Here is a 27,593-nt window from a genome sequence, read left to right as displayed (position 1 = left end):
AAAGAATATATAATCTATTTGTATGCAATTGCTAAAGAATATGAACAGAAAATGTATGAAGAAATTATCTTAAAAACACATGGAATGACACCCCAAGTCCTTAATAAGACAAATGTAAACAAAAGACAACTTTATACCTGTTAGAATTGCAAAAATATCAACAAATGGTAAATTACGATGTTAGGGCTATTAAGAAAAAAGGAACTTTAACATACAGTTGGTAATACTGGCAAATGTTTGGTAGCAATATAGCAATATGTAATAATAGTCACAAACCTGATTATATCTTTTGACCCAGCGATTCCATTGCGAGGACTTTATCCTAAAAACATCATAAAAAGGAAAAAAGAAACTATCTGTACAAGAATATTCATAGCTGCTCTATTTGTAACAACCAAAAATGGAAAACAACTTATATGTCCAAAAGTTGGAGAAAATCTCAAATTATAGTAGAATAATTAATGGCTTATGGAGTAAAAATGAATATAAATCATTAGCAAATTTTTTGAAAAGATTTATGAGATGTTAGAGATTGAAATCAGCATAAAAACTGTATGCATAATGATAATTACATCAAAATAAAGGAAGGAAAATATAGATAAAGGTGGTACAATTTCAAATAGGTTGTGAAGTAGACAAAGAATAGAAATATAGTAGGAATTTTTTCTTATAGTGTATATATTCAACACTTATTGCAATAGTTGGCACAGATTTACTGTTTATTGACAGCTTATTTGATTATTAATTTTCTGAATCTGTCTCATCAACAATGGTTTAAGAATGAATAATTTTGTCCCTAGTTTTAGATTTACTTAATAATCATTCTTATAAAAAGTTACTAAGCTTAAGATTTTAAAAATTAAATATAACATGGCTCTAAAGCTCAAAAATTGTTAATTTTGCCTTTCAACAGTAGAGGAGTTTTAGAAAATATCTCTGAATCATGCTCTCTAATATTAACAATGCACCTGGAAGAGAGGTCTAAATTGACATTTACATACTCCATAATTTTCTTTTAATCTCTAAATGAAACACATTTACAGATAAGATCCCAAAGTGAGAATTAATAACAACTTCAAACTGCATTTTTGTAGGACTATGTCAACTTTGATGATTATATATTAATGATTCTACTAGTAATTCCTTTAGAGGAAAATTTTGATTTTATTGTATTATAAAAATTTGATGTGACAGTAACTAGTTATATTCTTATAAACCCTACTGGGAAAATGATAGGATCAACCAAGTTGTAGTAGGAAGAAGTCTAATGATGAAGTTTTATTGATATTGTTTAGGAGCAAAATCAATTTATTTCCAAAATTTCTCGAAAAAATTTATTTACTAGTGACAAACTGATAAAAATAGTAGAGAATGGACTGATCTTCATCCCTATGGATGAAGTACAATAGGTGCAGAGTTTGAAAACAAGACTGACAAGTGTTCATTAAGATTTCTGAAACAATTTTATTTTAGAAGACAATAAAAAGTATGCCAATTGTAGATGTACTCAATAATTGTTCCAATTCTCTTGGCAAAATGCCAATGAAGCAAGTAATATTCTTCTATGAAGCAATAAAAAAAGGTGATTACAGAAGAACAATCATTGGTAAGTAAGGATATGTGATAAAATATTGAGCTGGTAGTAATAGGACCCACCAAAACATTACTAAATAAAAAAGTGAATGTTAGAAACATGAAGTTCTGTATGAGGCAATTTCACAGAAGTTGCATTAGGGAAAGAAAAATAGCCTCCTGATTTTAAGAAAAATGCCATGTTTCTTTTTGTGACATTGTACATTAAAAAAAAAAAAAAAACTACACCAAAAGGAAGAGACAGGTTGATTTAAATAAAAACAGCAAAAAATAAAATTAAATTAAAAAAAATTTTAATGGGAAATAATTATCTATTGGACTGAAAAAGAAAAAGATGTGAAAATATTAAATGGGTAGAAAGCAAACATTTTCAAAGGATATTTTTTAATATAGATTTAATGAATGTTAGAGCAGGGTGGGACCTTTGTCCTTAAGGCTCATTTTATAGATAAGCAAACTGAGGTCAAGGGAATATAGGTAACTTGCCTAAGATCATCTTATAATAAGCAGGAACATGCAGGTGGCACAGGACCTGAAAGTTGTATTATATCTAATGTGACTCTCTAATAAACACGCTAATATAATATTATATAATTATATAATACATTAACAATATGTTACATGTGTAATATATAATATAATAATTACATATTTATAATTATATAATATTTGGTACACACACTGTACCAAAGTCATATGCTTTAATTAAGCATATCCCCCTTTTCCTCTTACCTGATTAAAATTTGAAATTATACCAGAAGCCCATCTTACTTCATGATCTTTAATAATAATTTTTTATTTAATTAATTTTTAATTTTAATCATAATCATAATTCCAAAGGAACAAATTAATTTAATTGATTCAAAGCTAAAGAGCAAGCTATAGTATTGTATTGCTCTAATTTAGTATGATCCTATCTCTGAACAATGTTTAACAGAATCACTTAGAAACAAATTAAGGATTGATTCCTTAGTCTGTAGATTACTATCCAGTTTTTTGTCTTCCTTGAAGTTTTTGTAGCACTTCCAACATAGACTGGAAAGTAAAGATGAATTGCTTATATGGTTAAAAAAAAAAAAAAAAAAAAAAAAAAGGAAATGAGTGGGTTAAAGGAGAACTTTGTTAAGAAACACACTGGCCATTTTGAAATTATCAATGAACTAATTATCTTTGTCCTCTAACTCTGCCAGAAAAATGAGATTAAATATTATGCCTGCCACCTAATGCTAACTGTGGGATGTTAATAACATAACTTCTATCCATAGTATTTTCTTCCTAGTGAAGCTTGAAGTTCATGAAGTACACTGAAATCATGGGGAAGAAGAAAAAAGGGTCTTTTATTGTGGGAAACAAAATATGAACAAAATTGAATGATCTCTGAAGAAGTTTTATTTGTAGATTTGCATTCAGAAATTATCTCTCCCTTCTTGTAGAAGGTATGGAATATTGTACTTAATATCAAACTATGTTAATATATTGGGTAGATATGCAGAATTGCTTTTTCCCCCCCTATTTTAAAAAAAATTTTCTTTATTGGATGATTTTGAGAATGGGGAAGGGAGGAGAGATATATTTGTAAATGAAGATATGATAAAACAAAAGATCTAGATGAAAATTTTTAAATTAAAAATTGAACAGGTATAGTGAAAACTATATTCAATGAGCAATTTTACATATATTTTCCATATATATTTTTTACATATACTACTGCTGTCCAATTATTATCAAGACTACCCTAAGGTGCAATTTTAAGATTGTGTAATTTAACTCATTTTGTACAAAAAATACTGACTCTGGAGCTCAAAGAATTGCATTCAATTCTACCTGTTATTTATTATTTGTGTGACTCAGAACAAGTTACTTAACCTCAGGCCTGCCTCAATTTCATTATCTCTAAAATGAAGGGATTTAATTATAAGCCCTTAGAGTTTTCTTCTGGCAATATTTCCACAAAATTAGGGTTCTACATCTCTCAAAAGTATGCTTCTCCCAAATAGGCTACATAAATAATTAAAACCACAGGTAACTATGGGAAAAACAAGAGGCAAATAGTTTACAATACTATGGATAATTGCTTCCGTGTATTTTAAAGAAAGGATAATCTATCTGTGGTAAGGCAAGTTCATAGAATTTTAAAGTGGGAGGGATCACCTAGGTCAACTAGACCAATCCTCTAGTTTATAGAACAGGAAACTCAGGTCCAGTGAGAAGTAATATCCCAAGGTTGTGTCAGTAGTACAAAGTAGATTCATATTAATTTTTCCTGGTACCATATAAAGTTGCAATGAAATGCAAAAAAAAATATTTTATGACATTTTTAGAGCAATTCAGTGAAGTCTGAGACAATTTGATGCTGAGGATGAAAGAACTAGGATTGAAATCAACAAAACATACTTATAAATGCCTTTTCAATAAAAGAAGCAAAATCATATATGGAAATAGAGGGAGCATCTCCTGTTCAATGCAGTAAATATTAAAATACTTTCTTAGAGCAACAACTGCTACTCATTAAAAACACATTTCCAAGCTAAGAGTACTAAAGGGGAGAATTACAAATTATCTCAAAAATGGATAAAAAGTCTGAAGAGAGATATTTATAATACACATAAAACATTAGCTAATTTAAAAACATATGTACTTTATAATATATTCTTGTTAGCAGTATCATTTTTAAAATTTGAATCTTAGTTCCCCCCAGTATCTCTTTAAGGATTTGTATTCCAATAGGATTAAATAGAGGATAAAACAACAATTAAAAGGATCATGGCTTGTGACTTTTTGGAATAAAATGACAATTCAAAAACAGGGAAATACTAATTGCTATCTTTCAAAATTTAATCACTTTATTTGGACATTTATGTAGTTTTTAAGTATGTTACATTATTTTTCTAACTATGACCCAATTTAGTCTTTAAGCTTTGACAAATTTTGCTTTTATTCTTTACAAGTGATCAACATATTAAGAAAAATTTAAGTTATTAGTTATATTGCAACTAGTACAGTTATCCTCTTTAGTTTTTCCCCATCAAGAGTCAGCATAAGAAATTAAGTGGGAATTTTGCAGAAGCCACAGATGACATGCAAAGGCCAGAAGATAACACAGAAAAAGTTAAGAAACTCAAAAATGCAGTATATACACATTGTTGATAAAATATCAACCTATTTTATTTTTTAATACCATAATAATTGAGATTTGTTTTCTAGTACAGAAGGAAGGTCAAAAAGTTTTGCATATGTTTTCTATCTCATAGTAGCACTACAATGTGGAAGGGGTAACTGTACACTGAAAGATTAATTATATTGATATTATACTATTTATTCTCACTTTGTGGTTCCCTAAATTTTCATACTACACCCCCTTTTTTGTAAAGTCATAAAGTCTATGTTAAAAAGTATTAATGGTATCTCCTATTAGTCATTAATTAATGAGTTTAGAGGGGCATATAAGAAAAGGATAGATTAGATGCTCTATGAAATTTGAGAAAAAAGTTAATTTTTTGCTCTAGGAATCAATTCCTTGGTTCAATTTTTCAATATGTGTGCCATTGAGCTCACTAAATTTAATTTCATGACTTTATAAAACTAAGATAAATTCTAAGCAAAGATACTAAATTTTAAATAAAGCTTGTTATAAAGAATTAATTTCTTCTCAAAAACTGAAATAGCTAAGTTTTACAGAGGATTTTTAAAAATTACATGATTTTTATCCCTAGTAGTTTTCCCTACAATTAACAAATTAACACCTAGGTTTTTATCCTAATAAAAAAGGGCAAGAATTCATCTCGTGAAATTTTACACAGTTATCAAGAATAGCATTTATCAACACTTTGCATGGTAATTATGTAATATTTTATTTAAAAGAAATCTGCAACTCTGTGGTATACAGTTAATATTTCATTAGTACCACAATAATTTGGAGGTATACAATGCTAAAATAAAAATGAAAGTTCCCTCCCCTCTTATTTGCACATAGTATACATAATAGAGATAAAGTTTTTGACCTTAGTTAGACCTCATATTTCAAAGTTCTATTGCTAGCTTTCATTTTCTACAACTAGTTACCAAATCATGGTTGTCTTCTAGGAAATACATGTAATTATTAACATGCTAAAACTGCTCGTTTATGTTTTATACTTAAACAAATTTTGTCTTTTTTACATATAAAATCTTTCCAGTCTATTCAGCTTGTAAAATGACTGACAATCAGCTTTTTTGTTTTTTAAATTAAGTATATATAGTAGTCAGAATTTCCTTCTTAACTATGGCAAAGGCAATTCACTAACCCTCAATCAATTGGAATCCAACTGACAACAGAACTCCCTATATTCCCCCCTTTTTAAGAAAGATCAGAGCATCTAGAACCAAAGAGAACTCCAGCACTCTAGTTCAAATTGTTTTTGCCAAGTGGAAAAGCCAAGGCCCAGGTCAGTTGAACAACTTCACTGACTTCACATAGGTAGTAAACAAAAGAATAAATTCTTATCCAGGTGTTCTAACTTTAAATGAATAACCTTTCTACCAAAAGAGAAGCTGGTAAAAGATTTAGTTTAAAATAAATTTTAGAGCATATCTTGGACTTATATTGAACCTAATGTTCTATATCTAAAAAGTTATGAAATATAATTATAACTCTCACACCCTTTAAGATATCAAAGATCTAATTATCTCCACTGTATTATAGTTTACTAAAATGGGAGAGTGAATCAATACATTCATTTTAGGAACATTTTTAACATTAAAACAAAAGAGAATTTTCTATTTGTTTTAAACAATTCAATAAATTCACCTTATTCCAAGTTTTTTAAAGGTTTCATCAGAACCATCTGATTAAATAACAGTGACAACACTGGTTATAAAGTTGTAGGTAAAGAGAATGAAAGGAGCTGTTTTAGAAGAGTTATGGCAGTTATTGGAAGACAGATGGTACTACAGGTGTGCTGCTTCCATTACCCTTAGTCCAGTGGGTAGCACTGTGAGGTGTTTCGGATATACAAACTCTAATCAAAGTCCTCAAAAGCCCATTAGGGCTTAAACTTCTGCAGAATTTTTAGGACAAGGAGCTGACAAGGGACTATTACTAGGAGACTAACCTATCACCTGTAAGGCAAGGCAATAGAATAGTCTGTACCACACTGACAGCCTAAAAAGGAATGAGAAGCAGGACCCAAGAAACTTAACTCTTGAATGTGCCACTATGAAAAAGCAATTGGGGATCAGTTAAACACTAGGTCTTTGGGGGTCAGTTAAGCAAGGTCCAACCAATCTAAATGGGTTTTACTGGCTAACATAAAGTCAAACAAAATTTCTCAGACTCTGCAGAAGGTGGATAGATGAGTCAATAAAAGTACAAGGAGGTATGAGGTAGGAAGGAGTATAAGTACAGAAAGTTGAACCTCAAAATGGATTATGTTCTCAAGATTTATTTAAAGACAGTTGTATAAAACTCATACTTCTCTAAAGAAATGTTAAACAGTGATAAGATTCTATATACTATCAATATTGTGCTTCACTTTTATTTTTCCTCCCAATTTGGACTTATGATTTCACCAGTGTGGAAAAGAATTCCTAACACAAACTCTTGCCACAGATGACGATCTACAACAGCTCATACATAGTGGTACAGTAGACACAGTTGTAAGCCTGCAAACAGGAAGTCCTAGATTCAAATCTTATCTCAGACACTTCTAGCTGTGTAACCCTGGGCAAGTCACTTGTTTGCTTCAGCTTCATCATCTACATAATGAGGATAACAGCACTTATCTCCCAGGGTAGCTGTGAAGATTATATTTGTAAAGCATTGAACATGGTGCTGGGCATAGGTAGATGCTGTATAATCATTAGCTATTATAATTATCATCATTATTCTATGTGTCTTGCAATCCTTAATCTACTGGTTCCTGCTCTGTTTGCCTTTCTATATATCCATCTTTCCCATCCTTAAAACCTTTATTAGACTTTGCCAATATCTCAAGCCTGAATTCTCCCTTTTTCTAGGCAAGCTCAACCCTCAAATGAAATTGCTCTCTAAAATTACCAGTAATCTCTTGTCAAATATGATATCTTTTCAGAGTTCTCATCCTTTTCAGCTTCTCCTTACCTGACTACTCCTTGGCCTGCTTTATTTGCTTTTTATCTGATAGAACCTAACTACATCATAATCCAATGCTTTGTCCTGAGATCTCTTTTCCCTTCTTTTTATACTCTGATGAAGTAATCAGTGGGAATTAAATATCATACTTATATAAATGGCTTTCAAATCTATATATCCAGTCCCAGTTTTACTTCTGAGCTCCAGGCCTGTAATACTGCCTATTGGTTTTTTTTTTTAACTGGATGTTCCTGTATATATCTGAGGCTTAACTTGTCCATGACAGCATTTACTCTTTCTAACCAAATCCATCTTTCTAATGAAACTTTTTATTTTTGCTGAGGGAACCACTGTTTTAATTTTGCATTTGTTATATCTTACTATTCAGCTATGTGCCTTAGACTAGTCCCTCATTATCCCTTGCCTTTTTAGCGATTAGAATTTCTACCTCATGTATCTCATAATTCTAATCAAATTTCACACTCCTGTCAAACTGATTTTCCTTTAAAGTACAGTTTGGATCATGTATTTTGGACCAGAGAAAGCATATGCTTTTCTCAATAAAACACAGGTCCCTCTAGAGCAGGGACAATTTCATTTTTTATCTCTAATACCTAGTGCCCACCAAGCACTTGAGTGTTTTACTGATTTACTGATAAAACAACATGGATACATTTAGTCAACAGGTATCAGAGGTCAAAACTGAAACCCTCATCTTCCTTATTTCAAGGCTTTCCTTATCTAGTATCCAAGCTTACTGTAACATAAACCATAACATGTATCGCTTAAAAAGCTTTTTTTGGATTAGCTTGTGAATATAACCACTAAATGGTACCCAAATGGGCAAATGTATTTCAAATATACTAAACTGAAACTCAATGCAGAATAACACTTGCTACTTTTCGATTTAATTTATCCTAGGCTTTTAAAGTTAGGGGGGAAAGGATAGAAAACTACTTCAGTTTCAACTCTTATGTTTAAAATTTTTATTCTATCTTTTCCAGTTTGAATACCATTCCCTATAATGGTAAAAGCAGGAAGTATTTAATATCTCAATTAAATGTTAACTTATATACACAAAGAAGTTTCTTTTCTTGTTCAAAAGATTAATGAAGGATATGGTGAGTAAAAGGAAAAAAAATTTAAAAAGGGTAGGCATGATTTAAATGAAGAGTAAAGGAAAAACAAAAGTGAGAGAGAAGAAATAGGGTGGGTTTGTTTAGGAGCATGTTGCTTTTTATGTACGAAGACGAGAGGAAAATACAATGTGGATAATAAGGGCAACCAAATTGTTTCATTTAGAAGACCAATATGCAAGAAAAAAAAAGTCTAGGTAAGTAACTTTAGTTGTTTCTGTACAAGATGAACCATGCAAAATACCACCTATGTTCACATAAGTATAGCTCTAGGTCAGAGAGGAATTTCAATACATAAAAACAGAAAATGTGCCCTGAAATGCCAATAATGTAATTCTTTATGTTACTATAGCTCCATGCCTTCAGATATGTTATTTATAGCTTTATATTAACATAAGAGAGGCTGGTGAGAGTTTAAAGGATTAGTGGGACTCATTTGCATGAATCAAACCCATTTTTTTGTGCTGGTGATAGACAACAAAAGGGTGATTTAAAAAAGACAAATTAGAACTATGATAACAGGAAAATGGTCTTGGTGCTTACTAATGGTACACTTACTTTGTATGTAATGCATACATACATACATATACATATATATGTTTATATGGAGAGGCTGTGAAATGGTAACAATCCATGTTAATGTCTATATATTCATTTCTATTTTTTGGAGTCTATTTAAATAGGTCAGTGTGGTACTGTTTTAATGTAAGCTTTGACTTGTCACTTTTATCTTTTAAATATAGTATATTTTTCTAATATACCAATAGTCTTATTACATAAGACATCTGATTCAGAAGTGACTCTCACATTAGTAATCAGTAATTTCCTGTTTGTTAAGGATAGGGATAGAGGTTGGGTTTGTGATTTCACTGATAAACAGAACTTCTGAGTCAGTATGGAAACTTCTTTTACTGAAGCATGTTGGCACATTCTTTGTAATTTATGGAACTGGAGAGGTGCCTATAATATTGAGAGTTAAATGACTTCCTCAAGATTATAGAGACCTTATATATATCAGAGACAGATGAACCTAGTTTTTCCTGATTCTTGACTACCATAGCTGCATGCCTGTCTATTTATTAAGATATAGCCAATTATTGTTATTTTTTAATGATGTTTCATGCTTGTCATGTCCAAAAAATTTAAGTTCTTTTCCTGAACAAATAGTTATCATATAGATGTTGGCATTCTATTTAGTCTAAAAGTCTTTAAATTTTCTTCTTTCTTTATCCTGAATTATATATTTATCCAAAAAACCTTTTTGATCATTCTGCCCTAAACCATTTATGTAAAGGTTAATTTAGTTTAGATAATCTTATCAAATTCTTTATAGAACTTATTTTTTCATCCTCTGCAATAGATGAAGGCACAAACTACATTTCTTCAAGGTATTTCTCTTTCTTTTTTCTTTTTTTTTTTACTGATCATGAATATTATAGTGGAATGAATATATCCTATAACATTTTGTTTCTTATTGCCTTGATGAACAGAGAAAAGAGTCAACTCTTCCACTTTCTAATTATGTGTTGCCCAAAGGAGAACCACATTCTTCCATTTAGCTGCAAATGTCCTATGTTATGCTTTCAGGTGCAGTGAAAATGTCAATGTTTTAATATAGTTCAGTTCCTAGAATATGACTAACTAGTCACTGGGAAACAATTATACATTCAGATGTATAACTGTCAACAGTCAAGACACTGATGCTTTTAGATGTTCACAAAACCATACAATTCTTTCTCCTCTATGGTACCTTTTTCTGCCATTCTTTCACTCTCTGAAGAAGTAAGATTTTTGTAGGTTAGGCCAATATAACACCAGACCTACCAGTCTATCATGCTGAAAAGACTGCAAATATTTCCCTGGCAACAGAATATATCTAAGAACACTCTGAGCCAAGTATGGAGAAGCTCAACAAAGCTGTAGGCTGGATTAGGCAATACATTTTTTTTTTTTTTTGTTTTGTTTTTGGTTAAGGCAACCTATGGAACAACAGTAGATCTTAGTCTTATAAAGCTGACAGGGAAAAAAAGCTAAGGATAGAAACCTTATTTTGTCTGTTTTCACAAAAATAACCACCACTTACTTTCTCTGAATATATCAAACCAAACCTTGCTGTCAAATATTAATGCTGCTGGCAATTCCTTATTCCTTGATCACACCAAAACACAAATTCCTAATTTCATTTCTGGCAAAAAAAAATAAGTCATCATTCTTAACACAAATATGATTTCTTAATTGAGGTATAAACATTAGTTTAACATTGAAACTTCTTTATAAAATTTTAAAACTTCTGAAAAAGACTACTGACTACCCTCATGAACAAGAAATTCCATCATTATTAAGATGATATTTGGTCATAACGTCTCAATGTAATTTGAGAGGTCAGTATTTAAAACATACATGCCTGGATTAATTCTGTAGGCAAAATGCAAAGTAAATCTTACCCTAGCATGATTTTTGCATGAACTTCTTTGTTAGTCCTTGAGATTTCCTTCAATGTAGTAATTTCTGCATCATACCAGAATCCTCTTTCTTCAGGAGTATCCACATTGTAGTTCACCATCACCGTATCCCCTACATTTAGTTCATTCCACTTTAGAGTTTTTCTTGCTCGTGGTCGAAGATTTTGGGGAGGCATTTCTACAATACCATTTTCTGGGTATCTAGGAAGCAAAAAAACCTGTTAAAGTTATACTTATTATAATCTTGTATCTCCCTACAAGACATTTTGAAATGAAACACAAAACACATAACACAATTACTGATTCTCCTGAAAATTAGTTTCTAATTGGAACATTAAAATCTGGCACAATTAAATGAAGGATAAAATAAATTACAAAATAATTCAATTGAATCAAAACATGGCAATTTCTATATTAGGACCCTCATACCAAGCTCTCCTTTTCTTATTTGAAATTAAGCTTAAAATTTCTATAGGTATTTAGAAGCAAAATGTTTTTCATAATTATTCTCTCCTTGAAAGGAATGACTAAAAAAGAATACAATACTGAATTTTTCCAATAAGTTAATTGTCTCTTAGAAAGTAAAACTTCTAAAATTGATACATTAACACTTTTATATTTTTCTGTTAAATTACATCTTATCTGCACATAGAAGGAGCTTTGTTGATTGTGAAACTGGCATTTCTTGCCTACAGTCATATTACAAAAATCATAGCTCTTCTGTTTACTTATACTAGTAAGATAGAAACCATGGAATAAAAATGTATATTTACACTGTTGTTAATCATTAAATAATGTATTATTTTAAGGAGTAAGATTTTAATTAAGACTTAAATTCTTTAAGGAAAAAAAAAATAAGTCTGGCTGCTGGGCCTATCTATTTGCATCCCAACTCACTGGCGAATAGTTTGCCTTTACTCTTAATTGTTTTCATTGATTCTTGACAAGAGCCTAGGACCCTGTCATTTTTGATGAAGACAGAATAATAGTTTTAATTTTTGTCCTAAGTACAGGTAAAGCTTACTCTATAACACAAAGAGACCTAGACATATTCTCCTTCTCCCCCCTCCTTTCCTTTTATTCTCCCCTTTCTCCTTCCCCACAAAAAAAGTTCTTAGCCCTTTGAATCAAATTAGTGCACTCTTCTCTACACATCTCTGCCTGACATAATTTATGAACAGTCTGCTACAATCCTTTCTTTTCAACACTAAGTGAAGATAAATCTTTCAGGTTAAACTTTGGAAAGCAAAAGTTTGATACATCTAGATCTATTATATTACTGTACTATATACATATGTATATACTTGGACATCCTAAAAAGGAGATAAGATGCAATTTTTGCCAGTTCCCAGAATGAACCCAGGAGATTTTGGAATAACCAGACCTGCTTCCAGCCCTCAGTCATTACTGAAATTAGGAATTATTGTGGAAAAAGGGTCAACCTTCCTTAATCATTACTGACAATTGATAACCAATGCCACCAACAGGCAAGTGGCTTTACCAACCCTTGCCACACATGGGACGGCAAACAATGAAGCAATGGGACATTTTGGGAGTGAACAAGAGCATCGTGTGCCTGATTAGCCACGCTACTACCTTGTTCCTTAAGTCCCAAGACCCTAATGGAAACTGCTCAGGAATATGAAATTCAAAAGCCTTTGGAATAACAACGTTTTCAGCCCAGTAAACATAGTCATCATCATGGGAAATACCTCCTGTAGAGATATTTATCATTAAAGTGAAAGGCACTATCAAATGGTTCAGCAAAAGAAAGTGCTAGGATTCTATCAATGCAAATAACATTTAAGAAGCCTAACTATCTGCTTTACAACTGAGCTCTAAGTACTATGAGATCAATCTTTTCATCTGAGATGCAGTTAAAAGCTTCCACCTGTATTGCCTTCCACAATTTAGGATCTGTTTTGGGGAACAAGGACTGCTTTTTTAAAAAATTGTACTAGTAATTCTTACTGCAGTATTTTGCACATAGATGATGACTAAATGGCATAGTTCATTTAGGCCTCTTATACTCAGCCTATACATCCAATCTGTTGCCAAATTTTATCACTTTTACTTTCATAACATCTCTAACATTCTCTCAACTCATAGATACTGTGTTACTATAGGACCTCATTGTCTTGCCTAGACTAATCTCTGCCTCAAGTATCTACCTCCTCTGATCCAGTCTGACTTGGTCATTTGTCTATTCTGTCAACTCCAGTGCTCTTATTACTTCCTAAAAACAGGAAATCCTTTGGTATTTAAACTTCTTCATAACCCACATCCTCCCAACATCTTCTGATACACTGTACTTTTTCCCAAGCTCTGGCATTTGGGCAGTGCTCCCAAGCTTACCTGCTCTTCCTCACAAATGACAAGGTATTCCTGACTCCATGAGTGTGCACAGGCTATACGATATGCACAGAGCACTTTCTTTTCTCACCTTTGCCTAGTCTTCACCAGCTTCCTTCTCAGGACAAGAATCAAATTCTCTGTCCTCCCCCGCCCCCAATATTCTGTTCCATTTATATTGTATATTTCATCTCATGTGCCAAACTAAACTTGACCTTTCTCAAGTTGCCAGCACTCTCCTAACTGTCAAACTGAATGGTCTTCTCCCATTCCTGACCTTTCATGCCCTGCACAGCCTTCACCACCACTCTGTCCCCATTCTCCTTTTATCTGACTACTCCTTCTCAGTTCCTTTCCAGTTCTTCACGTCCTGCCCAAAGTTCTGTGCCCCTTCTCTTTTCACTACAGACTCTCTCACTTTGCGATCTCTTCTGCTCCCATGAGGTCAATGATCATCACTGTCCAGGGGACTCTCAGACCTATAAATCTGACCCTATTCTCTTTGCAAGGAATCAGTAGTCTCCAGCTGCCTTCCAGACATCTCCAAGTCAACAAGCTCAAAATACTACTGTGTCCCTACCTTCCATTTCTGAATTTCCTTATCACCTTTGGGGAGCTCAAGCATGCTCCCAGGTCAGAAAAATCAGTGTCCCTTCTCAATCCCTCCCTCTCAACTACCTCCACATGACCCATGGACATGTCTTATCTCCATTTTCATGCTTCTCATACACACTCCCTTCTCTCCAGTCACACAAGCCACAGCCTTAATTTAGACCCTCACCACTTTTCACCTGGACTTCTTCTACTCCAATCTATCCTCCACTCTACTCAAGTCCATTTTTTCAGGGAGCTCTAGAGAACATAACCTTTGGGAGCTTGTATTTGTAATGCCTCTGAATGGCATTAAAAGCTTTTTCAAAATCTTTCCAGTCTCCTTATACTATACTACTTCAATGCAATATATGGTCTAGCTATGCGGATCCATTTAAAGTTCCTTTAAAATAACACATTACCTTCATCTCTGTGCCCTTGCACTAGCTTTCCCCCCGCCCCCTTCCTAAAATGTTCTGCGCCTTGATTTCCCTTGGCTTCTTTCAAAATTTAGCTCAAATCTCACCTTAGTCTTTCCCACACCCTCAGTCTCTAATACTTTCTTTTCAGATTCCTTTTCTATACTCTGTATATATCTTGAATGTACTTAATTACATATTGCATCCTCTATTGAAATATACACCCCTTGAGATTAGAGATTATTTTTCTTTTTCATTGCTTCCCTGGCACTCAACATAGAGTTGTCACATAGTATGCACTTAAGTGACTGACTGACTACATAGTTATTATTAACATGCTATCTCCTTCATTAAAAAGTTCAATGTTACTACTAAGCAAAATTATGAAGCTGTCAAATGCTTTGTCTCTATTCTTGCTGCCATTCTCTTTGATTCCAAGTGTACAATGTATTATCTGATAAAGAAAGCATTTTTAAAAGTCTCATGACCAGGATATCATCTTTAAGACCTGAAAAATATAATAACAGAGTAGTTTTCCAGTTGTGTTTGATCTTCATGACCCCATTTGGGGTTTTCCTGGCAAAAATACTGGAGTGGTTTGTCATTTCATTCTCCAACTCATTTTCCATATAAGGAAACTGAGGCAAACAGGGTTAAAGGACTTGTCCAGGGTCAGCTACTAAAAGTGTCTGTAGCCAGATCTGAACTCAGGAAGATAAGTCTTCCTGACCACAAGTCTGGCACCTGGTACTCCATCTACTGTATAACCTAGATGCTCCAGTTATGATTATGATAAGGAAATTACCTACTTGTAAAGCTATCCCTGTATAAAACACCTGTAGTGGTATGTTTGAGAGAGAGTTCTCCCTTTCTTGACATTCTCCAGCTCTTGACTTTTCACTCAATCCATTGTGAGGTATTTAAGTGTCAAGAGAACATCTACCTAAATATACCTTTGCCAAATAGCCCCAAAGCACAAGCAATCCATGTAAACTGAGAAGTGACTAACTTGATACAGTAATTTGCCTACTTTATACCAGTTCTTAAAAAAAGGGGGGGCAGTTCATCCAAGTTCTTCTATTTTCTGCCTCTATTTGCATTAAATACCTTTAACACTATGATTCTGCTTTTACATATGAAAAACAAGAAAGTGGGACTCTTTCCAGCTCTAAATCCTGTGATATCTGAAAAGATAACAAAACCCCCACAAAAAAGCAATAAAGGAAAAAAGTATGAATATAGTGCTGTAGTAGTGGCCTGACTTTGGGGACTCAGAACTGTTAGTATGAGAACAGGTTGGAAGAGGGAGCTGAAACCATAGAAAGAGTGGAGCATTTGACATCCTTGGGTAAAGGGTATATTAATACTCAATTTGTCTGTTATACAAAGTCCAAATAAAAAAGAAATTCCCTATTGACAAAAATATCTTACAGATGGCTCTTGCTTACAGTTAATATGCTCACTGCATAGAGCCAAGAATATCTACGGATTTCTCAATCAGATTCTGTTTTAAAATTCAAAAGAGAGTAGTCAGGCATTTAAAAATTTTCCCCACAATATTTCATTGATGTAAAAGTCTATTAAAAAAACACAACAATCCAATGTTGTTCTACTGATGCTTTTAGCATGAAAATGAGAATCCTGGAATACCATAACCTCAAATGGGTCAGAATTGCAAGTGACACAAAGAACAATGGAAATGTGATCAACAAAGACATGACTATAGAATAGCATAAAAGATCTATGATATATGTTTGAACAATGTGACCTATTCTTACATTCAGAATGTGGTCTAATAGATAGATTACACGTAATGTCTGGGTATCCATAAAATATTAAAAAGAACCCAAAGAAGACCTACTGTGCTTTGAGTTTATCTTCTATAGAGTAATCACAGAAAGATGTATAGGATTTAGAGTTGGAAGGGGACCTCTTAGATAATTTATTCCAAGACCCTCATTTTATATCTGAGAAAACTTGAGATCCAGCAAATTTAAATACTCAAGGCAGGGCATTCCAAACCTGTGTTACATAATCCCCAAGTCTGCTTTTACTATTGCATCATTAACTGAATGGACAAGAAACTTCTAGGATAAGAGCATAAATACAGGTTATGACAAATACACAGTGCAGAAGGGAAAAATCTCTCCTTGAAAGTTTAATGAACCTACTGATACTATTTACTTATATACTTTTGACATAAATGAAATGAAATAAAAAAGTTATTTCTACATGTAGAGAAAATTAGTCACAATTTATAATGCCATTTTACAAATATCCAAGCTAGATTAATATAAGAAATTATGCTAATTTAGAGACATTTTTCTATTTATACTAAAGCTCCATAAGACAATCTAAAACGTGTACAAAAAAACCTTTTCACTGTTAGAGTGAACTAGTGATTTTGTTTCTAATTTTAAATATTAATACTAGAACATAAAAATTCTCATGTCTTCTCATCACTATGGAAACCTCTCTTAGCAATCAGTAGCCCATATCTAAAGATTCGCTTACCTTTGCCACAGAAAATATTCGTGCATTCCTATGATGATATAGAAGTCTATTAATTCTATCCACCTAAGAGTTTTTCTAATACTCTTTCTTCCCCAACATCACTTGAAGACAATGAAAGATTTAAAATCCAATTTCCAAAATTTATAAAAAGTAATAACCACGTTCTATGTAAAAAGTTAAATGTGTTCTATTTCCAAAGCACTCAACATATATTATTTTATCCTTACAGTTCTCTAGAGTCATCATTATAAGGATTATTTTTCCAATTTTATAGATGAAACTTATCTAGTCATTTATCTATCAAGTGTTAGATGTAGGATTTTAATCTAGGTTTCTCTAGATAATTTTTTTTTTCCATTCCATCATTCTTCCCTTAAACTTGACCCCCTAAGGAAGAAAGGGATCTACTCTATGGATAAAAAGACTGTTGTTTGCTCACTCTCAAAGATGACTTTGACCATGAGGGAGGTGATCCTATGACATGCAAGTGAATTAGATTTGAGTGAGGAAAGACTGCAAAATCACCAACCTCACTTTTTTTTATTCAGAACCATTTGGGCCCACTGGCCAGATATAGATCAGCATGACTGGAGATGGGCATAAATAAGCACTTACTTAAGTATACATTGGCCTTGGCATTGAATGGTCTTTACTTAGGAAGGGAGGGAATCTTAAACTAAAAGAACTCTATCAAATAAAAAAAAAGTCCTTGTAAAGGAAAATGTGAATTGTTTAGAGATTATTTCCCCTTAGCAAGAGACTTATAAAATAATATTAAGGATCCTCTATTAAAATCCAACAATGTCTCATCAAGACATTTGAAGGTTTCGGAGGTTTTGGAACCTCTGCTTTGTTGAATTCAGTTAAATTCAATTCAACCAGTCTCAAGTCCTTCCTATAACCAAGGCACCATATTAAGGGTTAGATAAAAAGATGAACATGAAACAGACCTTCTCCTCAAGAAGTCTACATTCTATTCAGGAAGATATAACATGCACATAAATAAATCACAAGTGTATTAAAGGAACCCTGAAGTAATTTGGAAGTGGGGTAGAACTAGGAGAATTGAGAAATGTTTTAGAGAAGGTACTACCCTGGGCTAAATCTTTAAAAAAGGTATTCAAAGAGCAGAGGTGATAATAGAGTTCAGAAGGATCACCTTAGCAAAAACATGAAGACAAGAAATAATTTGGAGAATTAATATGCCAGTTTGTCTAGAACACAGAATGTATGAAGATGATGGGGAGCTACTGGATGTGATTGAATTGAGGAGTGACTTGATTGGCCTTGAATTTTTCATCTGGAATACCCTTCCCTGTCCAGTCTTGTCATGTCTCATACTCTTCTTCCATACTGCTCCACCAAGTATTCTACAATCCAGTCACACTCACCTCCTTGTCACTCCACCAACCCTAACCCCTCGATTTATATATAACAAGTTAATATGACAATAGCACCCAGAAGGTAAACCAGGCACTCCCAGGCACACCCACACTAAAGAGACTACTTAAAGGACATGAAAATATAATCAAACTTTCACAAGGACTCCTACTTATTTCAATAAGGTAGATTACAATGTGACCTGATTAAGGGGAAACTACAGAATTTACATTTTGTTGTTGATTTGTTTTTTTTTTTTTTTCCTTTTCTAGGCACATTTTTGGAAGAATGTTATTGCTTTCATTTCCTCACATAATTCAAGCCTTTGATCTTTTGCAATATTATTTTCAGCTCTATTATTATTAAGCCTATGCCCTTAAGAAGTTAAAAGATCTCTTAATCCTTAAATCTATGGCTACTCACCCCCATGTTCTTTGACCTCTATGTTAATACTATTATTTTTTAATACTATTTAATACTACTATCTCTTTTCTCTGAGTTCTCACAATAAGAAAATAACCTGAATCCTCCCTTTCACTAACTTTTTATGGTTCTCCACCATTCTTGCAGTTTCCTGGATTTGTAACCTCAATATTATATTCAGTGTCCTCCAATCCTCTGTAAGTACCTATTCAATTACCAAAATTTGCCATTTCTACCTCCAAAAGATCTTTTGCATCCATCATCTTTCTCCCTCACTACTCAAAGCTACCCCCTTAGTTCAGACCCTTATCATCTCTCAGATGGCCTATGACAACAGGTAGTGTTGTCTTTTCCTTAAATGTTTTCTCTAATCTATCCTCCAAAGAGATTTGATGAAGACTGTTTAACTTCCCCCTGGCAGATTGAAGTGCTTGGTTCCCCTTTGTCTCTAAAATTAAATATAACCTCCTGTTTTGCCTCAACTATCCTTCCTAACTTCTCTTTCCAGACTCAATCAATTATTTCTCTTCCATATTCTACTCTACAGTCTAGCCAAATTAAACTTCTTCGTGTTCCTCAAACACAGCACTATAACTATTTCGGATTGTCATTCCTCTGAATATACAATTTGTGCCTAAAATGTACTGCCTTCCTCATCTTTGTCTCTCAGAATTCTTTATCTCCTTTAAGACTCCATTCAAGAACAATCTTGACATTTTTAATTATCCAGACTGCTAGTAACCTAACAACACCATGTTTGCTAATTTTTAACATAGCACTTATTATATGCCAGTCACTGTGCTAAATACTTTACAATTATTATCTCATTTTATTCTCATACCACAACCCTAGAAGGTAGGTTCTATTATTATCCACATTTTATACATGAAGAAACTGAGGCAGAGGAAAAGTCATTTGCTCAGGGTCACACAGGTAAGTGTCTAAGGCCGATTTGAATTCATGTCTTCCTAACTCCAGGTATAGTACTTTATCCACTATGCCAACTAGAGCAATATTTAATATATATGTTATAATATATAAGCATTTAATATTTCGATATGTACATGTTTTTTTCATTCCAAAGGACCTTAAGATCCTTGAGAGCAAAGAAAATTGGTTGTTTGGGTGTTTTTTTTTTTTGTTTTTTTTTTAAATCTGTCCCTAGCATCTAGCACAATGCCCAACACAGAAAGCCAATTAATAAATGCTTATTGACTGATGAGTTGGTCTGTCTTCTTTCCTTTTCCCTGCTGCCTATATGTGGATATACTTAAGGTTTCATCTTTGGGTCACTGTTCTTTCTTCTCTACCTCCTTTCTCTGAGACCTTATCAATGTACCTGACTTCAAGAAAGTACTTCAAATCTGATACTACTAGTCCATTAAACCCAGTAATTTATTGAATACTTTCACTTAAACATGTTAAGATTTATGTGATAACAGCACTCAACAGTAATTTAATATTCCTTCCCATGTAGTTTCCCTTTCTTAATTTCAGATAACAATAATTACTTATTTATCTAAGTTTGGGGGGAAAATGAAGTTATATTTATTTATTCTTACTGTTCTCAACCATCAAGTCCTGGTGATTTTTCACCACAAGGTATTCTATTCATCTGTTCTTTTCTTGTTATTACACAAATTTAAATTCAGAATACAACACGAGCTTGAAATATTAGAAGAGCTTCTTTAACTTCTCTCCCTAACTCAAGTATCTCCTATAATCTATTTTAATTCATAGAATTAATCTTAAATTATCATTAAATGCTCTACAATCAAATCCTATCTCTATCTCCTACTTTCCTCCACAAACCCTGCTTCAAATAGATTGGTTTATTCAGACATGCCTTTAATGTTGCTCCTATTTTGTCCATGTCATTCTATCTATATATTTTTTAATACTTTTCTCCAATTACCTCCATTCAACTTGACCTTCAAAACCCAGATTAAGTACTACCGCTGAAGTATCAGTCTAATAACACTGCCACACTGTATCTGGCATATAGAAATTACTTCAAAATATTTGTTAATTGACTGCTATATTCAGATATAAACTGTTTAACCTTAGGGTTCTTTTTTCCCCATTTTAAACTTTTTTTTTATACTGTTCTTCCCCAAGCATTATCTTACACATATCAGGAAGTAATTGAATTCATCTGTAGATACAGTCACTAATTATGGCAATAAAGTAAAAATCCTTAAAAACTTGTTCACTATTAAATAAAAATTCATTAAATATTGTGATTAATATGAGATATCTATAAATAGATCAAAACATTTTTGATCATGTTCTCTTGAGAATTAGAAAATTTTAAGTCTAACATAGTAATGTAAGCTTTTTTCAAAGATGTATGTTTATTATTATATTAAATGGTAATACCTTCAAAAGATATAATTGTAATGGGTTCTTTTCTATTTTATTACTAGATTAAAACCCTTGAACTAGACGGTGTATAAAGATCATTTTGTCCAACTTCCCGATTTTACAAATTAGAAAATTGAGACCCAAAGACTTGGAAAGATTTGGTTGTTGATATAGTAACCTGTATAGCTAAGATTTAAAACCAGTCCTTCCGACTCCAAATTTGGCTCTCTTTCCTCATACTTGGAGGAAAGGATCACGTGTAATATCATACTTGCTTATCAGACAATAGACCTTTGGTTTTTATCCGGTTAAGATGGCCCTCAGCAGGGGGTCATTAACCACTAGCCCTCATTTGCTATTCTTCTGGTCACTTCTGAACGCTTCTCTCCTGGAGGTAAATGCAGATTCACATGATCATTCCCCAAGTATATGAAATAGTTTAATTCCTCGAGCATGCAGTCATATGCTCTTTGGTAAGATTCTTCTACCTGTTAATTATAAAAACTTGGATTTCCTGCTTTCTTATTTGCTGTATTTATTGTCATATCCTTCTACTCTCTATCCTCACACAGGCTAGCATTTTCCTTTTTCCTCCATGACTAAAACATACATTGGTGCCAAATCATTAAAACTCTCTAATGCTAAGCTAAAGAGTTTTATCTTAATTTGAACAAGAAATCAATGAAAGATCAAAAAAAGACTTTTGAGATTAGTCTATAGGACAGAGGAAGTAGAGAGTGAATGTGAGGCCAATTCTGTAAGAAGTTTCCAAAGTTAATAAGAACCTATTCCAAACAGTTTTATAATTGGTACCCTCTCCCTCAATCTCTATCACCTCAATTCTTCATGTTAATTTTAAAGTATTGCTTTGTTCAAATTAGTACTTTAAGCAAAAAAGAACTCAAACAATTGAGGATAAGTGACTGGAAGGTAAAAATGTACAGAAAAGGACAAAGACTGATTTGAGCTATTTTAAAACTTTAAATAGGCAGAATTTGATAATAATGGCACAGTAGTCATGTAAAGCTATATCTGGCATCTGAAGGTTAGAGACTAGACTGAAAGAAAACGGACTCTAGACTGAACCATTCATCCATTGAAAGGATACAAGACCCAAGAATGAATGAGATCATCTACAACCCAGGTTCTTAAATTGTGATTCTCAACTCATATGGTGTTTTATAACTGAATGTGGGGCTTGCAAAATTATGATTTATTATTAGTAAATGTTTGATTTGTATATCTATTTTGTAAACCTGTAGATCCAGGGTCACATGTGGATTTTTTAAAAGTTAAGAAGCCCTGATTTAGAGAAGTGGAGGAGGCTAAAGGGCAATGCAACTCTGAGAAATACCCTATTTAGATGATAGGAAAAGGAGAAGTCAATAGAACATAAAGGAAAGTTGGACAGTTCCAAATAAGAAGATATTGCAATGTCAAAGTCTAGGCAAGACAATTTCAAAGGTCTAGAGATTAAGTTTGTCTGTCAGACAAAGAATACAAAATTTTAAAATTCTAGCTTAAAGACATTAATATAAATTGATCATCTCCACTTGATAATGTAATATAAAATATTCAGCTATTTTTGATATACAATTTTCTCTTAAGATTTAACTCTAAAAAATTCAAATTATATAAGTGATAGCATCACTGCTGTTTCTTTTGAAGTTTTCTCTTTTTTAATGAAAATTATGATTAAAAATAATCACTACTAAAAAAACATCACACTAATTAAAAATAAACAGACATGAAAAGAACTATAAACATACTTGTCAAATGTCTCTCCTTGGGAAATGAGGATAATATAATATGTTTCTACATTAGGTCATTCTCAAACCCATTCAGCTTTAGAAACCAAAACATGACAATCATTTTACATCATGGGTCTCTCCAAGTGGTCAAATCCAATTCCATGTCCCCACTCTACCACAGATGGTTAGAGGGTATGCTTAGAAGGACAAAATTTGCCTAGAATCTAACGTTAAGGCTTCTTACCATTCACTGATGTGAAATTATTTCCATGATTAAATCTTTACAAATCTGGGGATATCTTTAATTTCCAATTATGCTAAAAAAAAAAAAAAAAACCAAGTGAAGTTCATATGATTTAGAATTGAAAGTAGATTTAGAGATTATCTAGTCTAATCTCTTTTAAAAGACACTCAAGTGCCACCAAGCCTAAGTGAATTACCCAAGGATATGGAATTACTGTACAGAAGACTTAAGATGTAGAAACAATATCTTCAAACATAAAATCCTCTGAATTTATTATTATAAGATTCTTCATATTCATTATGGCAGCCACTACCATTCCCTCTCCAATTCAATTCAACGGATATTAAGAACCATTATTATGCACAAGGTACCATGGAAGGTGTTAGAGATACACAAATAGAAATAGCCTCTGCCCTCTAGGAATTTACTGTGGAGACACATGTACACAGAGAAGCAAATATAAAGTATTTTGAGGAAGAAGACAGCACTAATAATGATGACTGCTCATCATTTATTATAGCACAACAATATTCATCACAATCATATACAAACAACTTGTTCATTCCCCAATTGATGGACATCCCTTCTATTTCCAATTCTCACCACCAGTAAAAGAATGGCTAAAAAATATTTTTGTACACATAGGTAGATTCTTTTCCTTTTCAAAAAAAAAATCTCTTTGGAATACAGACCTAGTCAAAGAATATGCATGATTTTATAGCTCTTGTGACATAGTTCCAAATTGTTCTACAGAACGGTTGAATCAGTATACAACTTCACCAACAGTGCATTAATGTTTTAATTTCCCCACCTCCCTTTCAATGTGCTACTTTTCTTGTTATGTTAGACAATCTGATAAGTGTGGAGTCATAGCTCAGATTTCTCCAATCAATAGTGATTTAGGCATTTTTATATGACTGAAGCCAACAGTTCTAACAAAGATTAGTTTTGAAATATTTATTTTTCTTTATGGACCATGGAAATTGCATCTTTCCTGTATCTGCTTATGCTCCCATTTAAAAAAGCTCTGATCTGTATGGGTTTTGGAAGTTGTAATTTCTTTGACTTTTTTTTTTTTTTTTTTTTTTTTTTTTTTAGGCTGGGGTTAAGTGTGACTTGCCCAGGGTCACACAGGTAGGGAGTGTTAAGTGTCTGAGATCAGATTTGAACTCGGGTCCTCCTGAATTCAAGGCTGGTGCTCTATCCACTGCGCCACCTAGCTGCCCCTTCTTTGAATTTTACATAGCTGTTTTAAAGGTCTATTTTTTTATCAAGTTTCTTTTAAAAGGCACTGGAGTTAATGATCTAATATATACTTGAGAATTGTGATTTCAAGAAAACCTTACATTTAGACCTTACTAGATTTGGAACTATATCCAAAGGGTTATAAAACTGTGTTTACCCTTTGATTCATTAATACTATCAAAGAATATTATTCCAAAGAAATCAAAGAAAAGGGAAAGGATCTATTTGTACAAAAACATTTATAATCTATATAGTATGTATAATATTGTGTGTGTGTGTGTGTGTGTGTGTGTGTGTGTGTATACACACCTTTTTTCTTATGACAGAATTGGAAATTGAGTGGAAGCTCATTTATTGGAAAATGGCTGAACAAGTTAGTATATGATTATGATGGAATATTACTGTGTTTTTTAAAATGATGAGCAGAATGATTTCACAAAAACCTGGTAAAACTTACATAAACTGATACAAAGTAAAGTGAGCAGAACCAGAATATTATCCACAATAATAGCAATATTGTATGATGATATACTGTGAAAAACTTCGCTATTCTCAGCAAACTGATCCGAGAGACAATTCTGAAGGACTTAGGATGAAAGTTGCAGATCATTTTCAGAGAAAGAACTGGTAAAAGCAATTTGAAGCACACTTTTAAAAAATCTTTATTTTTCTTGTTCTTTTTTTGTCTGTTTTCTTTTGCAACATGATTAATATGGAAATGTTTTGCATGACTGTATATGTGTATAACCTATATAAAAGTGTTTGCCTTTTCTTCTTTCTTCCTTTCTTTTCTTTCTTTCTTTCTTTTTTTTTTTTTGGTCAAGGCAATTGGGGTTAAGTGACTTGCCCAGGATCACACAGTTAGGAAAGGTTAAGTATCTGAGACCAGATTTGAAGTTAGGTCCTCCTGACTTCAGGGCTGGTGCTTTATCCACTGTGCCACCTAGCTGCCTCCCACTTGCCTTTAAAAGAAGAGGAAGGGGGAGGAAAGAGGGAGAGTATTGAACTAAATTTTTAAAAAATTAATGTTAAACATTTTACATGTATTTAGGAAATATTTAATGAAATAAAAATATATTATGAGAAAAAAGATCTAACTAGATGTACCAGATTAGTTTGGGACACTGTTTCTCAAATATTCACTCTAAATAGCTGGAGAAAGTTCATTAACTTTTTTCAGACAAACAGAACAATGTGAAGATACTAAGTTCTACTGTTTGAGCCTGGGAATGAAGAATTAATATATTCCTGAGGGCTCTTAACTCTTCTTGCTCTTGCTCCTGTTAACTGCTCAATCTCTATCACTAGCTCCAATATTCTTCTATAGTTATCCTGGGTAGAAAATTTGTAGTTATAGGATCACAGATTTAAAATTAGAAGGAAACTTTAGAGAAGCCTTCTGTAATATCCTTCTAACTTATATTTCCCTCAAACTCTGTATAGTGCAAGTAAGTTAATTATATCATTCCCCAGGCTGAAAATCTCTAGTAGCTCTCTACCACCCACAAATTAAAAGTTTAGATTTCTTAACCTGGTACTCAAAGATCCAACAAAATAGTACCAACCTATTTTTACAATCTATGTTGATTTACTGCCCTCATACTTGAGCCAAACTGAATTTTTATTTTAACTTTAATTTGCTTTAGATCATCATTATGAACACTGATTACTATTGCTACAATAAAGTAAAACAGTACAGAGTAAAATGACAGCCAGAGATCCAATTGAACTTTGTTTCCCAACTCTAACATACTTAAGGACAAACAACTACTAAGTAATACTGTGTATGAAAGTTGCCTTTGTAAGATGACACAGAAATTGTAAACTCAGAGCACAGAGATCGCCTTACTTAAGCTTTCTATTTCCCCAGGGTTTCACACTCTACTCTGTATAATATTACAGATAATATTCAGTGAATATTTATTTGTTAAATCAGTAAAAAAGAACCAAATGACAAGAATCAGATACTGAATTAAGAGCTGGGGAAACTATTACAAAAATTATATAGTTCCTTTTCTTTTGGAGTTTATATTTTAATAAAAATGAACAATCATTCTGGGAATCTTCAAGTTATTTAAGGTTACATATTCCTACAATAAATAATTCCAAATTGTTGTTTTCCTGCTTGGTAATTCTGTGGTTGTTTCCTTCTAGATGATTATCCCCTCAGATGAGTTTGACAGTATTGGCTGATCTCTCAATTACATTATCAGAGACAGAGTTCAAGCTTTGTTAATTATGAAGAATAAAAATGATATTTTTAGTCTATGCAAAAATTATAATCTATTCATTAGGTAACCAGTGCCAATATATCTTTGAAAGAACTCTAATAGAAACTTAAGTTTAAAACTATCTTAGGTGATCTTAGGCAAGCAAAATAAATTTTTCCATAAGAATTCACATTTATAGATATCAGAAAGTTTCATTGAAATTAGAAGAAATGAGAGATATTTAAATAAATAACTAAAACAAAAGCTACAGAAGACTCTGAGAAACAAAAGACCAACTAAATAACCAATTAGCAAAATCTTTACATGAACAAAGCACAATGCTAAGAAATCAAGACTACTTTTTTTTAAATGTATCTTTTTCAAGTGTATATGAATGTTCATTAATGATAGAGTATTCCACAATTAAGCAAAATTCCTAGTTATTAAAAAAAATGATAGGAATCTTGTGCTTGAAAGAGTCCTGACTTGGGAGTTCAGAAGAGGCCCCACGTTTGAATTCCAAAACAATATTTACTGGCTATGTTAATCTTGTCAAACAATAACTCTGAACTTCAGTTTTCTTATCTACAAAACGAGGGCAATATTTGTATTGCTAAACGTTTATTATATGGTTATTTCTAGAAAAAACTGTAACCCTTAATGAACTATAAAATTAAATTGTTCACAAGTAAATTTTAATTTTATTCGTGTCTAAAACAAACTGAATAAGAGGTAAACCACAGTGCTCAGTTCCCAAAGCTTTCCACTCTCCTTAACTTCTGTATTGCCAGTCCTTTTAGCAGTCTCAACTCTCAACTATT

General features: G+C 32.6%; 1 protein-coding gene across 1 annotated transcript in view; it reads right to left on the bottom strand.

Moving 5' to 3' along the window:
• The window catches only part of UHRF2 (ubiquitin like with PHD and ring finger domains 2), a 155,657-nt gene that overhangs the window by 64,494 nt on the left and 63,570 nt on the right, over positions 1-27,593 (bottom strand). Inside the window, exon 4 of the mRNA XM_074282882.1 lies at positions 11,262-11,480. Within this exon, the coding sequence (XP_074138983.1) occupies positions 11,262-11,480 (219 nt within the window). The remainder of the gene's footprint in view (positions 1-11,261; positions 11,481-27,593) is intronic.

Source organism: Sminthopsis crassicaudata, chromosome 1 (genome assembly GCF_048593235.1).
Source record: "Sminthopsis crassicaudata isolate SCR6 chromosome 1, ASM4859323v1, whole genome shotgun sequence".
Taxonomy (NCBI): Eukaryota; Metazoa; Chordata; class Mammalia; order Dasyuromorphia; family Dasyuridae; genus Sminthopsis; species Sminthopsis crassicaudata.
This window is presented reverse-complemented; position numbering and strand designations above follow the sequence as displayed.